Raw genomic sequence first — 21,063 nt, forward strand, 5'->3', positions numbered from 1 at the left:
CGGGCAGGTTCTCAGGGCCGCGGTGTCCCCAGAGAGGCAACGTGATGGGTCTGGGCCCACTGGGGCAGGGCACCTAGGAGCCCGTGGTGTGGGGGGCACCTGTTGGCTCTTTTCCTGTGTGACAAGAGCAGTGGTGGCCTCAGGAGGTGCCAGCGGATCCCGGGACATTGCTTCCCCTCTTCCCATTTCTGTCCTGTCAGCTCTTGGCCAACTATGTGTCTCAGGCCGGCTCGGGCCACTCGGGCACGTTTGCTGGGAGACAGGGCAGGGCCTCTCCAGCCAGCGCCACGCGGGGTGGCCCTCAGGCCCGAGGACTGTGCCCTGGCTTCCAGCGGACTCTCGCGGAGCTGGCTGAAACAGCAGTGCTAATAGTTAATGATGACCAATAGTGAAAGCAGCTCCTCCAGCGGACGCTGGTTATGTACGTTGACCTTGACCAGCGGCCCAGTGAGATAAGGCCCACCCAGGCCTGTGATTCCCGGGTGAGGGAACTGGCTCAGGCAAGGAAAGGCCTGGCCCAGACGGCAGACCTGGAGGGGACGGGGCCCGGCCTGCATGGTCTGCATGGCCCTGTGGTCCTGAGAGCCGCGGCAACCATGTGACCACGCCACATTTGTCAGGGGTGACAAGGGACAAAGTCCCGTGATGCTTCGTGGAATGTCTGCCCAGCTGGGAGGGATGGTGGCACCCATCTGACCCAAAGTCCCGCTGGCCCTGAGAGCTCCTGATAATGCAGAAGGCCCCCTTCCTTCTTGCCCCTGCCTGGCAGCCGCAGCCTACAGGGTGGGGCCAAGAACCTCACCCTCCTCTTGCTGATCATGCCGTGGGGAGCCGTGGGGAGCCGTGGGGAGCCATGGGAGCTGCCAGGCCTTGCCAGGAGTAACCCGCTGCTACAGGGTGAAGGGCAAAGACGCCTCCGTGCAGAGCCTCTCCCAAATCTCTGGGTGGCCGTCTTCCCACCCACCCTGACGCGGCCCTGGGTCTCCCACTCCCACTCAGGCCGTGCCTCACAAGGCCATCGGGTCAGGCGCCTCTGGCTTGACCACCAAATGCACGCACCAAATATAAAACAGGAAAGGAATTAAAAATAAGCAACCAGTAGGGAGGATCAAAGAGCCCGCCATCACTTGCACCAGCAGCAGGGAGACAGGGTACTCAGCTGAGAAAGGCTGCGGGCATCTGTCCCCGAGGTCCCCCTGCCTTGCACCCACAATCCAAGGTCTGTACCCTGGTAACAGATCCTACGGGGTTAGGATTCGTGCTGACAGGGAGAAGCCTCCTGCTACAGCTCTTTCAGCCTTCGCCAGTAGCCGGGGGTGGGAGTGCGGGTGCAAAACCGTACTGAGGGGGACGCCTGGGTGGCTCAGCACGTTGAGCATCTGCCTTCATTCAGCTCAGGGTGTGACCCGGGGTCCCAGGATCGGGTCCCTCATCGGGCTCCCTGCATGGAGCCTGCTTCTCCCTCTGCCTGTGTCTCTGCCTCTCTCTCTCTGTGTCTCATGAATAAATAAAATGTTGAAAAAAAAAAAACACAATAAAACCATACTGAGGGGTCCACCCCCATGATGTCACTCCCTAGATCAAGGCCTTGGTCCTGAAGTCCTGCCCTCATGCCCACCCCTAGGCACAGACCCCTTGCAGGTGAACTGATAGCTGATTTTTCCACATAGTAGCCATGTGGCGCTGAGCAAGTAACTCAGCCTTGCTGGGCCTTGGTTTCCTCCTCTGTACAAAGGGCTGTTCAAAAGAACCATGATGTTGTCCAGAGAATTGTCTGGCGCCCCGCTGATGGGAGCACCCTGACTTCCTGCTCTCCTCCCCTTCTTCACGCTTCCCCGGCCACGGCCCTGCTGTGGTCTGCCGTCTCCTGAGGCATCTATTTTCACTGTCAGTTTTTAAAGAGCACCCAGGGAGAGAGGGCTAATCATAGATTATTTGAAAATAGAAAGTACCGCACGGATGCTAAGTCCAGTTTAACACCAGTGACGCCGAGTCATTCTGTTTTGAACACGCTGAGCTTGGGAAATCAGACCGAAGCCACCTGCCCTCTTCAGAGCCCCCACTGGTGATGCTCCCCAGGAAACGCTTATCGTATGAACATCCTCCAAAAAGTGAAGTGCCTTGTTCTGTGGTCGGACACATGGTCCTTCCTTTGGGGGATGGAGTGGTGGCTGTGGCTGGGACATGAAAGCGTCTCGAGCATCTACTGAGTGTCTACTATATGCTGAGCATGTGACCCTCGGCCTTGTGTCTCATCCTCGGAGGTAGTTGAGGTTCTTCAGCTGTTACAGGAGCTACGCCCCGGAGTTCAGACAGGTTAGGTAACTTGCCCAAGGTCACATAGCTGTCTGGTGGAGTCAGGATGTGAGTCCAGGACCTCTGACTCTGAGGCCCTCACTCTTCCCAATTTCTGAATAACATGGGGAGTCACCCACCCGGGGCTCGAGATGTCACGTGTGGTCTCCAGCTGCTCATCTCTGGTCAAAGTAGCTGCAGGCTCACTTGGGCTTCAGGGAGAGGAGCATGGGTTGGAGAGACGTTCCTGACACGGGGGCCCAGGAGAACCCAGACTGTCCTTTTGGGACGGTCTAAAACCCATTTCCCCTCAGTGCTGCAGACAGTGATACATCAATTTCCTAGGGCTGCCATAAAAAAAAAAAAAAAATGACCACAAACCGGATGGCTTAAAACAATAAAAATTATTTCCTCTCTCAGTTCTGGGGGCTGAAGTCTGCAATCCAGGCATCAGCGGGGCCTTGTTCCTTCTGAAGCCTCCAGGGATCCTTCCTTGCACACCTAGGTCCTTGCGGTCTCTGCCTCCGCCGTCCCATGGTGGCCTTCTGCAGCACGCCTTCCCGTGGCCTTCTCATGAGGACACCAGGGACTGCACTGAGGCCCCATCTCATTCAGCATGACCTCATCTCAACTAATTACATTTGCAAAGACCCTATTTCCAAATAAGGTCACATTTTGCGGTTCTTGGTGGATGTGAATCTGGGGGAGGGGGCGCGGGAGAGGCTACTCAGCCCAGCTCAGGGATGGAGCTCTGGGCATGTAGCCCATGCTGGGCAGTGCCAGGCTCCATCCAGAAGCACGTTCCTGTCTTTGAGGACGCAGGACTCGACTGGGGGTTTCTTTTATTTCCTTTTTGTTTCTCTTTCAAAGATTTTATTTTGGGGGCACCTGGGTGGCTCAGTCAGTTAAGCATCTGCCTTTAGCTCAGGTCATGATCCTGGGGTCCTGGGATCAAGCTACTCAACAGAGGGAGCCTGCTTCTTCCTCTCCCTCTGCCCCTGCTTGTGTGCTGTCTCTCACTCCCTCTCAAATATATAAAATCTAAAAAAAAAAAAAAAAGATTTTATTTTTAAGTAATCTCTACACGCAGCGTGAGACTCCAGCCTACAACCCCAAGATCAACAGTCACGTGCTCTACCGACTGAGCCGGCCAGGAGCCCCAGGCCTCCAGGGGGTTGCAAGCCAGCCACTTGCCACCACAGCCCAGCATCTAGGGGGCTCGGAGGAGCGATCTGGCTCCCGAAGGGTGGATGGAGCAGAGCCTTGAGGGAGAGGCACCTTCCGGGAGGCCTAAAGTGGGGTGGGGTCCCTTTTAAAGTCCAGCAGGACCTGCGGGGGTCCTGCTCGATCCCTGACAAGGGTTGTTTGTGCCCTGGGGTCTCTGGTTAGAGGTTGTGGGGGCGGGCGTACCTGGCCCTTCCCTGCCCGGGAGCACCCCCTGAGCTCCTCGGCCACCCATGCTCAGCACCAGCCCTGACCCAGCAGCCACGAGCTTCTGGCCTCCCACACGGTGGCCACCTCCTGGTGTCGGCTGAACGTCCCTTCCGGGCAGAGGGGTGTCTGTCCTGTCCCCGCAGGTCAGCAGGGAAGGCAACTCCAGGAGGCTCCCTGGAACTGACTGCGGAGCCCAACCCAGACGTCAGGTCCTCGGGCTCCTTCTCTGCTTAAGGGGGGCATCCTCTGCGGGTACCTGTCACCACCACCACCCACCCCCCCGCCAGGGGTGAAGCCTCCTGGTTCTTGAGAAGGAAATGATCTTAGACGTGTGGCCCCCCGCAGACTGCAGTGTGTAAACAGAACAGCAGCATGTCCCTGGTTTGAACTTTTCTTTTTTTTAAAGATTTTATTTATTTATTCATGAGAGACACACACACAGAGAGAGAGAGAGAGAGAGAGAAGCAGAGGGAGGAGCAGGCTCCATGCAGGGAGCCCGACGTGGGACTCGATCCTGGGTCTCCAGGATCACACCCTGGGCCGAAGGCAGGTGCTAAACCACTGAGCCACCCAGGGATCCCCTGGTTTGAACTTTTCACAGAGGACAGTGAGTGGGGGGAAAGTGTCTACAAAGGCTCCTTCGGGCTCAGAGGGTAGAGAAGAGCCGCCGGCCTGGCCCCAGCCCCTTCGGCCTTGGCATCAGCCACACCACACCACCAGCAACAGCGGCCTCCGCGTGCAGGCCTACGTTTTTAGAGAATGACCATGAGGCACAGAGAGGCCAAGTGACTCGCCCAGGGTCACACAGCTCCTAAGAGGCGGATCTTCAGCTCTTTTTCTGGTTCACTGTAAAGGGCAATGCCCACCGCGCTCTTCCCCATGGCCTTCCTCGGCCACCTGAAGACCGAGGAGGACTGTTCCTATTCCCCTGCTGTCTGGGGACTCTGAGCAAAAGGAGCATCATCTTTTAGCCCCTCCCTCTTATCTGTAATCTAACAGAAGGCCAGTTGTGTCCTCCAGAAAGATAAGTCGACGCCTGAAGCCCGGTGCCTCTGAATGTGATCTGACTTGAAAATAGGCCTTGGCAGATGTGATCAGATTAAGACGGGGTCAACTGGATGGAGGGGGGGGGGGGCTAGTCCAGTGACCGGGTCCCTGCACCATGGGAGAATCTGGACACGCACAGAAGGCCGAGTGATAGCACGCAGAGGCTGGGTGATGCGCCCAGAAGTTGGGGGAGTCTCCCTCGGGGCCCCCAGACGGAACCCACCCTGCTGACATGTTGATTTTGGACTTCCGGCCTCCAGAACTGCGAGAGGGTGAATTTGTGGTGCTGTTACGGTGGCCACAGGGAGCCGAGAGAGGCATGCCACCTTCCAGTAGTTTGGTTTTGAGAGAGTTGACGGGATTGAGTGTGTGTGTGTACATACATGTGTGTGCATCGAGGGCTCGTCTGCCCCTTCCTGCCACCCTCCCTGTGCCCATGTCTGCCTTGTCCCCACCTGTCTCCCACACCCTCTGGGGATGGGGCCACAGCTCGTCCTCTCCTTGCAGGAGGTGGCAGTGGTGGCGGGAGAGGAGGGTGGCCCGAGGGGACATGTGGACAGATCACCCGAGGGGACACCTCCTTCCTGTAATTCCCATTTTGTGGGGCAGTAAAGCCCCCGTCCTCATAACGGGGTAGATGGAGCTTAAACAGGGTGCGCAGAGCCCGAGGGCCGAGTGCGAAGGAACAGAATTAACGTGTCGGGGAGAGCAAGCGACGTGTGGAGGAAGCCCCCGCACGGCCGGAGTGGGGTCCATCTCCGCGCAGGCCTCTGCAATGAGATAAATCCTGCGGGTGGCGTCTCGTAAACTTCTCTGAGGGTTGAGTAGTAATCAACCGCAGGAAAGAAATTCTCCAAAAATAAAGGCAAGGCGAGTATTGGAGGGTGGAGGGCTGTGATGTTAGTGGCAGTAAATGCGTTTCAGATCCTGGGAGGGATTCATGCCCAGGAGCCCAACGATAATTTACTAGAGGCTTAATAGTTGGCAAGTCCCCAGGCTGCTTTGGGTGGAATTTATTTGGGCACAATGTAGCCCCTCCGGGAGGAAACAGAGAACCAGACTCGGGGCCGCGGGCCATGCCCGGGAAAGGGCCCCCATCGCCTGGGGGTCCCGGGCCAGGTCCCCTCCGGGCTCTGGCACGAGCCCCTCTGCTTGCTGTAGCCGCAGTCGTTGCCCCTTGGTGCGCGGGGGGCGCACACACGTGGGCATGAACGTGCAACATGCCTGGCCTGCGCGGCTGCGTGTGTCCCATGGATGGTTCGAGAATCCCCCGCCCCCCAGCCGGGGTGGAGCGTGCACACGCCTCCGCCTCCACGCCCAGCGCTGTCCGGCTCGGCGTTTCGGTTCATCCTGGGGCGGCCTCCGGGTGCCAGGAGCGCTGCCCGGCGGCTGCCCTCGCTCGTGCTCGTGCACCAGGGCCTCCCGAAGGCCACCGACTCCGCCCCGGCTTCTGTCCCTAGGTTTGCCCCCGGGGCCGGCCTCATGGAGCGGATCCAGGCCATCGCCCAGAACGTCTCGGACATCGCCGTGAAGGTGGACCAGATCCTGCGCCACAGCCTGCTCCTGCACAGCAAGGGTGGGGGCCCGGGCCCCTCTGCCCCTGGGAGGCCGGCGTGCGGGTGGCCCTGCCCGCTCCCCACAGCCGCTCTCCTGGCTCCTGCCTCAGGCTCTAAGCGGGGTGACTTGGGGTTCACCGCACCGTGACCTGCTCTGAGAAGTCCTGGAATCTCCAGGTGGCCCCTTCCATTTTTCTTGATGTGGGGAGCAGCAGACTGGGGGCCCCCCCAGAGGGTTACATTTGGGCAGGTGCTTGAGGTCTGCCTAGCGAGACCCTGGTCATAGCCATTCAAGCCAGCTCCTCGCTGGTTCCAAAGCCCGTGTGGAGGGTGGTGGCCAGTGGCAGAGGAGGGGAGGGAGCTCAGGCTTGGGGACCCCCTGGCAGGTGGCCTTTCAGGTGAGAAGACTCAAGGGAGAGGTGCTCCCGAGCTAACACCTCCCCCTGCAGACCAGGCCTCTCCCACCCGTCACTGGGCTCCTTGCTAGACCCAGGTCCTCAGCAAGCTGACCTTCTCTCCCCCTGCAGTGTCAGAAGGCCGGCGGGACCAGTGCGAGGCTCCCAGTGACCCCAAGTTCCCTGACTGCTCAGGGAAGGTGGAGGTGAGGCCCGGGGCTGAGGACGGGGGTAGAAGTGACCCAGGGGCAGCCTCCTCTTTGGGGACCCTGCCCCAGACTAGCTCTGAGGTTCTGCTCCTGGCAGGGATGTCTCTGCTAGTGAGGACTTCTCTGCCCGGCCCCCGGCCCCTGACCCTGGTACCCACTGGCAGAGGCCAGCCTCAGTGGGGTGACCGCCTCTCTGCTTGGGCCGTCTGCCTGGCCCACCAACCCAAGTTACCTCGGATGATCATGTTTCAGGGTTTTCAGTAAACAGATTTCCTGCAAACAAACGGTTAATAACCCCTCCAGCAGCCTGTGTCCCAACACATTCAGACAAAGCCTAGATCTCTTGAGTGGGCCTGTCTCCCCATCCCTCCCCATCCTTGCAACCAGCTGGACTGAGATAGCTCCACCTCTGGGGGCTCCCTTCCAGGGGCCCATGGCTGCATGGAGCCCGTCCATCTGGGAATGCAGCCCACACCATAGAAGCCAGCTCCTCACTGGTTCTGAACCCCCTCAGAGGGTAGAGCAGTGGCCCCAGCAGGCCCCTTCCTCGGTGACATGTGGGGATCACTGTGGGCGGGGCCCGCTCTGGCTCCAGCCCTCCTGTCCTTGGAGGCTGCTCCTGACCTTGGCCTCAATGGAACCTGCTCCCAGTGGAGACCAGCCAGGCCCTGAGCTGCCGCGTCTCCCGCTGTTTGCCCTGGAGCTTTCCCTGAGTGTGTGGGGACCTGGCCTTATTTTCCCAGGGTCCTCCTCTTTCTGGGCCTGGGGAATGGTGGTCCTGTTCGGCCTTCCCTGAGGTTCCCAGTGACCAGGGCACAGGGCCGGGTCCAGTCTCTGTCTTCTCTGTTTCTGGCCCTTGCTGCATCTCTAAATGTGTGCCCCAGAGGCCCTGTCCTGAGGGACCGGGTCCCCAAGGACGTGCCTGCCAAGAGCCTGCCGGGGGGCGGGGGTTGGTGCCAGCACCCTGGTCCTAGGCTGGCCCTCTCCACAGTGGATGCGTGCCCGCTGGACCTCTGACCCCTGCTACGCCTTTTTCGGGGTGGACGGCACCGAGTGCTCCTTCCTCATCTACCTCAGCGAGGTTGAGTGGTTCTGTCCCCCACTGCCCTGGAGGAACCAGACGGCCACCCAGACGGCCCCCAAGCCCCTCCCCAAAGTCCAGGTAGGCCTGGGAAGTGGGTGGGCCCATGAGGGGCTGGTGGACAGGTCATCCGGCCTCCTCAGGCGGGGCATCCTTAAGAGACAGCAGGAGGACCCCTTTGCCCCTGGTAAAATGAGGCTGACCAGCTGTGCCTGGTGGGGGGCACGTCCCAGCCTGCCAGCCTGACTGTGCCGTCCCACCTTCTGGCGATGTTGCAGAACTCGGCCTACCTGAGGGGCCAGCTGGGGCCCTGGAGGCACCCCCTAAACGGACTAGAATAATAGTAACGATAGCTGTCGTTCCTGGAAGGCTTCCAGACACTTCATTTGTACATAAACCTCCCAGCAGTCCCTTATGCGGCCACACAACAGATGGCGACTCTGAGGTCTAGGGAGTGCAGTTAATTTGTTCAGGGCATCCAGTTACTCCAGCTCCACTCAGGGGGCCCAGCCTCCCTGCCGTCCCAGCGCCAGCTCTGACCAGCACCCTCGCGGCCTCCGTGTAGCACCTGAGACCCCTGGGAACTGTCATTGCTAACTACCCCCACCACACACACACACAAAAGGGCTCGGGACAGAAGGATGACCAGGGCTGGGCTGAGGCAGGCTTGGCTGGGGGGTTGGTGCTGGTGGGTGAGAGCAGGGCTCCCCGACTGTGGGGGCTGGCAGGCCCTTATACAGGGCAGGAGAAGCTAGAGTACGCCCCAGCCTCCCAGGGAGGGTGCCGGCCCCTGCCCCCAGGCAGCAGGTGACCATGGTGGCGCGGCTGCGGGGCTGAGGGCTGGAGAACCCATGTCTGGGTGCCCCTCCAGGCAGTTTTCCGGAGCAACCTGTCCCACCTCCTGGAGCTGATGGGCAGTGGAAAGGAGTCTCTAATCTTCATGAAGAAACGGACCAAGCGGCTCACGGCCCAGTGGGCGCTGGCTGCCCAGCGGCTGGCACGGAAGCTGGGAAGCGCCTGGAGGGACCAGAAGCAGGTACTACTTCTCTGTGCTTTCAGGTTGCTGAGCCCAGAGAGCTTAGGAAATGAGCTCAGGGCCCCAGGCCTCCAAGTGGGCACCGGGTCCGCCCTTGAAAAGGTTTTATGGAATTTATTTGGATTTCAGCTGGGGCAAGGGAGGCAGAGTCCAGGATAGATGCATGTGGTGGCCCTTGGCCCTTTTCAGGTTTGGGGTAGAATGACAAACCCTCCGCTCCACCACTTAGGGGCTCTGTGTTCTGTAGATGTCTTGTTCTATTCAGGCAGAAAAATCATGCCATTTGCCTGGAATATTGGGAATAATGTAGCCTGTTTGCGGGAGGTTGTAGGTTCATCCATCCATCTGTCCACCTACCCATCCATCTACCCATCTGTCCATCTACCCATCTATTCACCCACCCATCCATCCACCCATCTATCCATCTACGCATCTATCCATCCACCCATCTCTCCATTCACATCCATCCATCTGTCCACCCACCCATCCATCATCCATCCATCCATCCATCCATCCATCCATCCATCCATCCAATAAATATTTACCTGACTTTCACATCACCTGTTTATTTCTTTCAGAGTCCCTCTCATTTCATGAATATATCTCTTGTCTGTGTTTACTGTTGTCTACCTCTTCCATCTGGAACGTAAGCGCCTTGAAGGCGGGACGTGACCATCTTGTTCACTTTGATCCCCAGTGCCCAGTGTGGTCACTCTGCCTCTTGGTCCCCCTGCTGATGCCAGAAAGCGCCTGCCCAGGCCCAGCCTGGAGACAGCCACCGCTGCTGGCCGGGTCTCCCTGGGGGTGGCAGGGCAAGTGCTACTGCTCCTCCACGCTGACCCTGTGTCCTCCCCAGATCCTCGTTCACATCGGCTTCCTGACGGAGGAGTCTGGTGACGTCTTCAGCCCAAGGGTGCTAAAGGGCGGGCCTCTGGGGGAGATGGTGCAGTGGGCAGACATCTTGGCCACTCTCTATGTCCTGGGCCATGGCCTGCGGATCACAGTGTCCCTGAAGGAGCTGCAGAGGTGAGTGCCGGGGGAGGGGAGGGGAGGAAGGGGAAGCTGTCTCCCAGGAGCCCCTGCTCCACCTGCAGGGCCCTGGGAGGCTTCCTGTGGTATACAGTGGATAGTGACATTCCTAATTTCCTCCTCCTCCTCCACATTGGTACCTGGTCATGTTTGGGATGCACCAAGGAGGCATATTTGCATGGTGCTGTTCAAAGGTCCGTGTCTCCATCTTGGGCCAACAGGTGTCCCAGCATTTGCACTCAGTGGCTGACAAATATTGGTGTGGGGAATTGAGCCGTGTCATGTAGATAGTGTCTTATATGCCTGCCATCCTGGTGGAGCCTTGGGGGTTTTCTTCTGGAACTGGCTCCTTCCTGGGCCTATTCTGGGGGCTGGTAAGACCTGCACGGTGATGAGGTGGGCCTATGATGCCTGTCCCTTCCCCGACGCTTCCCTTTCCAGAGTCCCCCTGATGTTCTTGCAGGTGGGAAATGGTGACGAGAGGGCGTGGGATTGTGTGTGTGTGTGTGCGTGTGTGTGGGTGTGTGTGCATGCCTGCATGCAAGTCTGATTAGGTTTAACTGCTGCATTTGTGGGATATAGAAATATAGACCGTTTTCCTTCATTTATTTATCATTTCTTCTATGATATTTGATACACACAAAAATGTCTGTAACAGATGTTATTACGAAGTGTTAGGATGGGGTTCTCCCATGATTCTGTGATCCAATCTAAAGAAAAAATATTCCCAGGACTCTTGTGTCCACCTGGTGCCCCTTCTCTCATGAATCCCTCTGCTTCCCCCTAGAGGAAACTTGCAACTTGGATTTTGTGTTTATTATTTCTTTGTTTTTACATCAGATTTTTTTTCTTTTGTTTTCATACTCAGGTTTATTCATAAATAGTATATGGTTTAGTTTTATTTGCTTTGGGCTTTGTGTCAATGGCATCTACTGTATGTAATGCTTGAGACTTGCTTTCTTCACCCACTATTATGTTTCAAAGATTCATCCATGTTGTTCCATGGGGCTCTCTTTTGTTCAATTTCACTGCTGTATGAGATTTCATTATATTATTTTTTCCATAATTATTTTCCAGTGTTTACACTGTGGGCATGTTCTCCCTGCTTTTGTAAGTTGTTTTGAGTGATGCTATGGTAGATGTTCTTGTACATGGGGTACCTGTGTCACAGTTTCTCCTGGGTGTAGACTGAGTTTCTCTTCAGTATAAAGTGTACAATTGCTGGAACTGATGTTGTGTGAAAATTCAGCTTTGTAAGGTAATGCCAGTTGTTTTCCTGAGTGATGGCCCAATTTAGCCCCACTCATTGGAGATTCCCAGTGGCCAGGTTGTCACCCATATGTAGGGGTATTAGATTTCCTAATTGAGGGTGTCGGGTGGTGTCATGATACCTTGTTAGGTTCTTAACTTGCATTTCCTGGACAACTATTGAAGCTGAGCATTCTGTCATTTACTTATCCTTCTCTCCTCTTGATGAAATACCCACTCATGTCATCTGCCCATCTTTCTGCTTGGTCGTGTATGTTTTCTTTATTGAGTTGTAGATGTTCTTTATATATGATGGATATAAAGCCCATGCAATTTATATCTTTTTAAAAATATTCTGCTAATTTGTGGCTTGTCTTTGTCATTTCTTTCTCCACCCCACTCCCTGGTGGAGCCCAAGGAACAGAAGCCTTAATTTAATGTAATTAAAGCCAGTGATCTTTTTCTTTTTCTTTATGGTTAGGGGTTTGTGCTTTGTGGATTTCTATTCCTCTTTCTCATAAGACATGACTAAGAAAGGCCCCAGAGTTGTTGCCTACAAATCGACTTTTCTTCACCAGCCTATTAACTTACTCTGAGGGTGGTTTTCTTTTTTTTTCTTTTTCTCTTTTTTTTAAGATTTTATTTATTTATTCATGAAAGACACACACACACACACACACACAGAAAGAGAGAGAGAGAGAGAGAGAGAGGCAGAGACAAAGGCAGAGGGAGAAGCAGGCTCCATGCAGAGAGCCTGATGTGGGACTCGATCCTGGGACTCCAGGATCACACCCTGAGCCGAAGGCAGGCGCCAAACTGCTGAGCCACCCAGAGATTCCCTGAGGGTGGTTTTCAAGCTAAAATGTCATTCTTGTCCAGAGCCCACCCATCATCTTGATGGTCTGTTGCTTCTAGATGTCTCTCTCTGATCAGCATTTTGTCCTGGCCATGAATGCTGGTGCTCCATAGCACAGGAGTGTTGGAGAGAGGATGATGCTGATGGGGACAAAGCCATTGACAGTCTTAGGTCAGCGTGGTCTCGGGCAGCTACTCAGCCCCTGCAGTTTTCCCCTGCAACTTGGAGCCTGCCAGTAAATCAAGGAGTGCTTCTCATGACCTTGATCGGAGGGCAGTACTAGGACCAGCTGTATTGAGTAGGGGGAGACCACTAAATAACCTACTGGTTTGAAGGTTTTTATGCCCATGGCTTGCAATTCACACCACTGGAGTCATTCTTATAGGCTGATGAACTTTTCCAGTAGGCCTAGGAAAGTTGAAAAGTGTCTTCAGAGAGGAACAGTATATAGAGAAGGAGAAGGTGACAGGGAGTAATGATGGGCTGCACGATTGTGGCAGTATTGGGAAGCACAATCCCAGATTGCAGGCAGTGGGTTCTGGGGGAAGAGGTGCCACCTGGGAAGAGAAACACCCCCTCCCAAATCTGGCTGAATGTCCCCCCAGTGGGAAGGACCTGGGTGGGGAGCTGTCCCCGAGTGCTGGTGCTAAACCCGTAGATGAGCTTCTCAGCGCTGGGAAAGGGAACCAGCATGTCCCTCACTGTGGCTCTCACCCTGGTGGCATTTTATCGTCAGACCAAGCTGTTCACATTGTGCGGGCCACTTCAGGGCTGTGTGTGCCCACTCGCCACCCGCCAGCACACATTGCTGCTCACCCCCAGCTCCTTCTGAACAGAAGACATAGATGCATCAACACTGTGGAGCAGAATGCTGCTAATGTTTGCAAATGATGAAAAGAACCATCTTTGCCTGGCCTTGAAACTTCCTACAGGAAAGTCAAATGGGGGGATGATGGTGGTGGTAAGGAGGAGGAAGGAGAAAAAGGACCCAGTGTCTTGGAAGTCAAAGAAGTCTTGGGCAGTTTGTGGATGACACAGTCAAGGGCTGTGGGTAGTCGTGAGCCAGACCTGCCTAGGGCAGAGCAGCAAGCAAGGGTCTAGGGGCTCTTGTCCCCTAAGTTACCAGAGACCCCAAGATGCAGTGGGAAGACTCCTGGACATGAAGTCTGTCTGGACTCGTCATCCCAGGCTCTGCCACACACACAAAGTCCCCCGTGAGTGTGGAGCATCCTATCAGCATTGCTGACACCTTGACCTGCCTCAAAGATTAGATGAATTCATGTTTATCAAACGGTGTTCAGCTTGATTCCTCCCTCCTGGCTGTGCATCTTCTGGGGCCAGAGACATGAGAACTTCTTTCCTTTACTGCTCCCTGAGGGAAGGCCTCTCCCATGCATTTGTGACGGCCCAACAACCACGCTGAGAGAATCATCCTTTCATGAGAGAGCAAGTATTTGACAAGTCTCCTTAAGAGATGGGAGTTTAACTCAGTTGCTCTGCTTCTCAACCCATGCTGGGGTATCTCCTGCCTCAGTCTTTATCCTGAGTCCTTACCTGCCCAGAGCACTTCCTCCTCTGGCCACTTCTTGGGCCTGGCACTGAGCCTATGTTTGCTGAGGCTGCCATTGCTCATAACAGGGCCAGAGCAGTGAAGGGGGAGGTCACTGCACTGAGGAGGTCTTGAAAGTGAGGCCCTAGTGTAAAGTATCAAGATCTCAAATACCTCCTGCTGCCTTTTATTTCACTACATACACGGACCCACATGTATTCACACATGTGCATGCGTGTATGCCCCAGCGTACAACCACATATGCACGCCCATGCCTGTGTGCACAGCTCATGCACGTATACACACATGCACATTTCTATGCATAGGTTCATACCACCACACACAGGCGAACACACCCTTGCACATGTGCACGCACACACCCCTGTGCACAACATGCAGCACACTACACATGCATGCACAGGTGCGTGCACACACACACATTCACACACCCCGCAGAGACTCCATATCCTCCGGCCAACATGTCACTTCATGCCAGACTCATGTGGGTCTGAAATTCCCAGAAGCAGGGGCTCCGGGGAGAGGTTATCGCATCTCTGATTTGCAGTTTGTTAAATGGGCAGGCCCAGGACTGTGCTCAGACAGCTCTGTCCTTGGTCCCCAGTGGGGTGTAGGTGCAAGTGAATGCTCTTGCTCAGACAGGGCAGAGCTGTTGTAAACAGCCCAGACACCCCAGGGAATAGCCTCATGAAGGGGCTTTCTAAATCTGTTATCAGAAACAATTTTGAAACAACTAAAAGGATAAAAACAGAAAAAAGAAAACCACCTTCCCCGGGAGACGTAATACAGTTATGTCTACAAAATTAAGAGCATCAGCTGTGGTTGGAATACATTTCAGGTGAGGATTCTTACCCTCCCACCCCCCACCCCTCTGGCTGCAGAGCAGCCTTAGAAAATGTACCAACATTTGGGCCTGTTCTTGGTGTGTCTATTTAATTGGTCTGGGGGAGATGAGTGGCTCCAAGTATCAAGTTCTCGAAGCTCCCAAGGTGATCTAATGAGCAGTGAAGGTTGACAAGTGGAAAAGGTGGGGCTGTGGCTTTTCTGAGCCTCCCCTGAAGTTCCCCACCGCCAGGATCTGGGCTGCTGTGGGGTTGGGACATTGACCTTCATGGCTTGTTCACAAGAGCTGTCCTCTGTCTCCAGTGCAGGTCCCGAGGGCAGGGTGAGGGCCTGAGGTTCAGGCTCAGGTCCCTAGAAGACTAGTCAAAAGCGTGTGCAGATTCCTCCCAGGCTCACATATGCATACCTGAAAGCCCCCCGTGATACCCTCGGTTGCAGGGGTGGGCTGAGGAGGCACCCCTTGGAAGTGGCCCCGATGGCGGGGCCTCTCATGCCTCACCCACGGCATCAGGTGGGAACCTGCTGACCCAGAATGTCCCTCGTTTCATGCCCTCTCTTGGATGTACTTTGCCCCTGTGACAGATGGAGGCCAGGGCCGTGAGCTCCTCGAGCTCATTCTGCCAGGACCACCCCAATGCGACCTAAATGCGGGCCTTCCCTTCCAACAGAGATTTCAATCCAGATGTGTGTCAGTTGGCTGGGGCAGCTGGAACAAAGCGCCACACACTGGGTGCGTAAACAACAGACATGGGTTGTCTCACAACCTGGAGGCCAAAAGGCCAAGATTGAGGTGTCAGTAGGGTTGTTCCTTCTGGGGCTGTGAGGGAGAATCTGTCAGACTGTCCCCTGGCTTCTGGTGGTTTGCTGGTGACCCGTGATGTTCATTGGCTTGTGAAGCATCATCCCACTCTCTGTCCTCGCCTTCACGTGGCCTTCTCTCTGTGTATGTGTCTGTGTCCAGCGTTCCCCCCTCTTCTAAGAGCGCCAGTCACAGTGGATTAGGACACATCCTAATGGCCTTATTTCAATTTGATGACCTCTTTAACGGCCCCATCTCCAGATAAAGCCACATTCTGAGATACTAGGGCTTAGGACTCCAACATGAATTCTAGGGGGGACGTGGTGCAACCCATAACAAGATGGTGACCGACTGAGCCTGGAAAGGAGTCACGGGCAGAAATCCCATTGGACACACTCGTGGCGTGGCTGTGGGCTCTGCAGGGAGGAGGAGAATCATCCGGGTCACCTCACCTCCCAGCCTTAGGGAGCCATTCCTTGTGGGCAGCACCTGGTTACCTGGGAAGTAGGTCAATGAGATGTGAAGGCGATCCCAATTGGGAGTCGCGGCGTGGCTTCTGTGACAGAGCGCCTTCCTGGTCTGGCTAAATGACCCGCGTGGGGAAGGGAACGGGACAGAGATGCTGCCGCTTGGATGCGGTTTGTCACAGATGTTCACGGCAGATGTCTTCACCACTGACTAAGCAACAAGGCTGGACGGATGAGCCGCTTTTCTCTGCTCCTCGTGTTTTGGTGTTTTAATTAACCAGCTCACTGGAGTGATGTTTGGGGTAATGCGTAGAGCCCACATCTAGTTTTGTGGCTGCAGGATGTTTCCCGGGGCGAGGGGTGCTGGGCAAGGGCCTGGAGGGGGCCTCACAGCACCATCGCGCTACTGCGCTCCCGGGGAGGGGAAGCAGGGCCAGAGCCTCCATGGGCTGCACCTGCACCTGCCTCCGTCCTCCTGAATGCCCAGTCCTCCTTGGGTATTTTATTTATGTATTTATTTATGTATTTATTTATTTATTATTATTTTTTAAAAGTTGATTGATTTGACAGAAAGAGCACAAGCAGGGGGAGCGGCGGGCAGGGGCAGAGGGAAAAGCAGACTCCCCCGCCCCGAGCAGGGAGCCGGACGCGGGGCTTGATCCCAGGACCCTGGGATCATGACCTGAGCCGAAGGCAGAGCTTCACCGACTGAGCCACCCCAGTGCCCCAACCAGGGACATTTTGAATTAAGCCTTTCCCTTCCTCCCTGGCCAGAATCGGCCGTGCTCATTAATTTTATTTGCATAATTTCAAGCATCATTAATAGTACATGGCATGAGGAAAAATTACCGAGCTCTTCCTCCATCCATGAGTGAAATTGGGTTTAGTCGAAAATTAGTTGACTTAACTGGCAAATGATGAAAGCTTGAGAGGAGAATGTTTAAATAGGAGGACGAGGAGGGGCAACGCTTGGCCGTCAAGCACGGGGACTTGGTGGAAATCAATCTTCTGGCTTTTTTGTTTGATCAGCATTGTTGTTGTCTGAAGGAAATGCTGGGGAGGGTCCCCCGAGAATGAGGGAGGCAGGGCCCACGTCCCCACAGCCCCGTCCCTGCGAGCAGCCCAGGCCTCTGGGAGCCAGGTGGGGCAGGCCTCAGGGCGCTACCGGCTCTGACCGGCTCTGACTGGCTCTGACTGGCCTGAACCGGGCCGAACTAGCCGGCCCAGCACAGCCCCCCGTGACTGGCCGCGATTCTCTGGGGGGAGAAGAAGAGAACACACAGGGAAGGCCTGGAATTTGGGTTCAGACCCGCCGAAGCAGAGGCGCCCGTGTGGAGGCTCCTGTGTGAGGGGCCGCGGCTCGGCAGGGCGATGGTGCATCGGCGGGTGGTGTCACTGAACGCAAGTGTGATTAAGCTGCCAAGCTACGGGAGGCCTGGGAGCAAAGCCTTACTGAATGGCAACAGCGAAAGGCCTGTTGGGGAAAGAGGTTCTGGCAGAGGAGACGGGAGTGGCCAGGAGGGCTTGGAGCCATGGGCACCCATGGAGAAGATGCCTCTAGAAGGAGGGTGTGGCCAGTGATGTCAGATGCTCACCAGAAGGAGACTGAAAATTGCCCAACAAGGCTGGCCACGTGAAAATCGTTGTTGACCCTAGAAAGACTCAGTTTGGTAGAGCTGTGGGGACACACGACAGAGATAGGTGGGCTGTAGGCCGAGGGGGAGGCTGCTGAGGTAGCAGCAAGTGTGAGGAGAAGCCTTGGCCTCTGCGGGGAGTGTGGCTGTGAGGGGAGCCCACTGTGAGGGGAGCAGAGGCCATGAGGGGAGCCCGCTGTGAGGGGAGCAGAGGCCATGAGGGGAGCCCGCTGTGAGGGGAGCAGAGGCCATGAGGGGAGCCCGCTGTGAGGGGAGCAGGGGCAGGCAACAGCGGAAACACGGGGAGGTGTGTGAGCTTCCGGGGCTGCCCAAACCAAGTACCACAAAGTCGGTTATTGTGTCAGGGTTGTGGAGGCCGGACGTCTGCCTCCTGCCTCGCTCCGCCCCTGGCTGGCCGCTACGGAGGGGAGGCCGGAGGGGAGGCCGTGAGGAGAACCTGCCCGAGCCCGCTCGCTCTCCTAGCCTGGTGCCGCGGTGGGCCTCAGCTCCTCGGTGGCCTCCCTCTCCTGTGCCTTGAGGCCGCCTTCCCCGCGTGTGCCTGGGCGCCAGCCGCTCTGACAGAGACACCCCCTCCTGGGTGCGGGCCCAACATAACGACCTCATCTTAGCCTCCTCCTCTGCAAAGACTTATTTCCAATAAGGTCACATTCCCGGGTCCTGGGGTTTGGACTTCCACGTTTCGGGGGAACACAGCTCACCCCATAGCAGGCGCGCTTGTTTACCTTCCAAGGCGGGAGAGCGTAGGCCTGTTTAAATGCTCTCCCGAAGGAGCTGGAAAAGGGAGCAGCTGAAGGCACAGGAGGGGGTAGCGTGGTGCTGGCGGCCCCAGAGGACGACTCCAGAGGACGACTCCAGAGGATGACCCCAGAGGACGACTCCAGAGGATGACCCCAGAGGATGACCCCAGAGGATGACCCCAGAGGACGACCCTAGAGGATGACCCCAGAGGACGACCCCAGAGGACGACCCCAGAGGACGACCCCAGAGGACGACCCTAGAGGATGACCCCAGAGGACGACCCCAGAGGATGACCCCAGAGGACGACCCCAGAGGACGACCCCAGAGGACGACCCCAGAGGATGACCCCAGAGGTTGACCCCAGAGGACGACCCCAGAGGACGACCCCAGAGGACGACCCCAGAGGACGACCCCAGAGGACGACCCCAGAGGATGACCCCAGAGGACGACCCCAGAGGACGACCCCAGACGATGACCCCAGAGGACGATCCTAGAGGACGACCCCAGAGGACGACCCCAGAGGATGACCCCAGAGGATGACCCCAGGAAGGGAAGAGCACAGGCCGGGGCTGGGGCTGCCCAGGGCTGGGGCTGCCCAGGGTGGCGACTGTGAGGACAATGGACAAGACAGACACACCCCCGGCTCCGCCCGGATTTGTGATGTGCTATCCCTTGGGGGGAGGAAAGAAAAAATTTGAACCAAATATGGCAAAATGTTAAGACTTAACGAGGCTGGGAAGGAGGAACACAGGGTATTCATTATGTCATTACGTTATTTTCTATAATTTTCTGGATCCTTGAAACGCTGTATAACACATGAAGCACATGGATTAGAAAGAGGGAGGATGAGCCCACCTAGCAGGGGTGGCACTTAACGGACTCTTGTGAGCAGTGGTCGTTTCTCCCTGCTACACGTTCCAGCCACACATCCCAAGATGAGAGGCAAATGATTAATTTATGCTTTAAAAAAAAAAAAAAAGGTCCGTCTCCTCTCCTCTCCTCTCCTCTCCTCTCCTCTCCTCTCCTCTCCTCTCCTCTCCTCTCCTCTCCTCTCCTCTCCTCTCTCCTTTTTCCCTTCTCCTTCCTTGGATTCCAAGGAGGTGGTTTTGTTTTGTTTTGTTTTGTTTTGTTTTGTTTTGTTTTGTTTTGTTTTGTTTTCCAAGGAGGTGTTTGAATCTCCTGTGCCGTGGGATCCGGGTCTGCACCCCTGATCGCTGGGCAAGGTCGGGGACCTTGCTGGGGGCCCCGAGCTGCGCCGGCCCCTGCCTTCAGCCCCCCTTAGAGTCCAGGAGAGACATCTCCTCCCAGGCCACCCCTCGCCTCCCGCTCCATGCTGCTCTGAGCCCCCGGGGTGGGGATCTGTTTCTTGCAAGTGTCACCGAGCCTGGACATTGGCCCACAAACAGTACAGCACCGACCTGGTGGCCGGGGCACCTCTCCCGGCTCCGGCCTGGTCCACACCGGGCCCAGAGGGCTGTAGAGGAGACGTTTAAAGGAGGCCCAGGTGGGGTGGAGGACCTCGGGAAGTGAGGTCAGAAACGAGGCACAGGCTGCCTTCTGAAGCTCTGGAAGGAAGGGTAACAAGGCAGGATTTGGTCCTGGGAGGAAGTATGAGCGTGTCCTCAAGTCCTGGGGGCCACGGGTTCTCGCAAGGGGAGGACGGGTCCACTGTTCTCTCCCCACCAAGTACGGAGAAAAGGGAGATCTTGTCACATGGTGGCTGGAGAACAGGTAGGTGGACAGGGGACGGGCTTCCTGGAGCCCACGGCCCCCACAGAATGGGCAACACCCTGCTGCCCCGGCCTCAGAACCAGGCCGGGACTGGGTTGGAGCTTATTTAGTCCAGTGAAGCTGGCAGAAACCTAGGGTGGTACAGGTGCCCCCCGGGGCTGGCTGGTCGGTTCTCAAAGGCTTGTGGGACTGGATAGAATCGTGAGAGCCAGGGCTCCTGGGGGGCTCAGTGGTTGAGCATCTGCCTTGGGCTCAGGTCGTGATCCCGGGGCCCCAGGATCGAGTCCTGCATGGAGCTCCCTGCATGGAGCCTGCTTCTCCCTCTGCCTCTCTCTCTGTGGCTCTCATGAATAAATAAATAAATAAATAAATAAATAAATAAATAAATAAATAAATAAATAAAGTCTTTAAAAAAAAAAAGAATCTTGAGAGCCCCAGGGGCATGAGAGTTACCTGAGAGCCTGGACACCTGCATCCTGACGCCCAGGCCGCAGCCCTGAGTGACAAGGCAGGACCTGGGCATCAGGAGCTGTCAGGGGTCTCGGTGATTGTGACGTGCACCGGGCCCGGAGCCACCTTCCTGCCACCTTGAAAGCATAGCTTAGATGAGAAAAGCTGGCTTTGCGCTCAGCGTTCAGGGACATCCATTATGTAAACTGGGGCCTGTCTGCAAGGAAGGAGACGGAGCAGCAAAGGGATGTGTTCCTCCTCCTCTGACCACTTCCTCGCCTGGCTCGGAGCTGGAGGGAGTCTGTGGTTTCATGTAGCTCTCCTGGGAGCCACGGCCCTATTCTTAGCCTCAGTTTGCATAGTCGGAAGGAATGCTGGGGGGAAGTGTCGCCTTGGACCCTGGTCCCTGGTCCCTATGCAGGCTGCCCAGCGTGTGTGGGGGAGGCTGCTCCCTATACTTCCCTTTTAGAAACCTCCGGCCCCTGCTTTTTTTTGGCTTTTGACTAAGGAGCGTATTCTGGCGGTGTGGCCGCTCCAGAAAGCAAAAACACATTCTGGGCGAGAGAAGAAAATTCTGCAGGACAATAGAATTCCTTCCCTTCCCAAGCAGTTCCTTAGATGCCCAGT

General features: G+C 56.2%; 1 protein-coding gene across 2 annotated transcripts in view; it reads left to right on the plus strand.

The window, feature by feature from the left end:
* The window catches only part of MGAT5B (alpha-1,6-mannosylglycoprotein 6-beta-N-acetylglucosaminyltransferase B), a 70,790-nt gene that overhangs the window by 20,115 nt on the left and 29,612 nt on the right, over window positions 1-21,063 (plus strand). For both annotated transcript variants that reach the window (XM_072781733.1, XM_072781734.1), the window contains exons 4-8: window positions 6,237-6,352; window positions 6,860-6,933; window positions 7,928-8,098; window positions 8,889-9,053; window positions 9,910-10,079. In XM_072781733.1, coding sequence (XP_072637834.1) covers window positions 6,237-6,352; window positions 6,860-6,933; window positions 7,928-8,098; window positions 8,889-9,053; window positions 9,910-10,079 — 696 coding nt within the window. The remainder of the gene's footprint in view (window positions 1-6,236; window positions 6,353-6,859; window positions 6,934-7,927; window positions 8,099-8,888; window positions 9,054-9,909; window positions 10,080-21,063) is intronic.

Source organism: Canis lupus, chromosome 16 (genome assembly GCF_048164855.1).
Source record: "Canis lupus baileyi chromosome 16, mCanLup2.hap1, whole genome shotgun sequence".
NCBI classification, from domain to species: domain Eukaryota; kingdom Metazoa; phylum Chordata; class Mammalia; order Carnivora; family Canidae; genus Canis; species Canis lupus.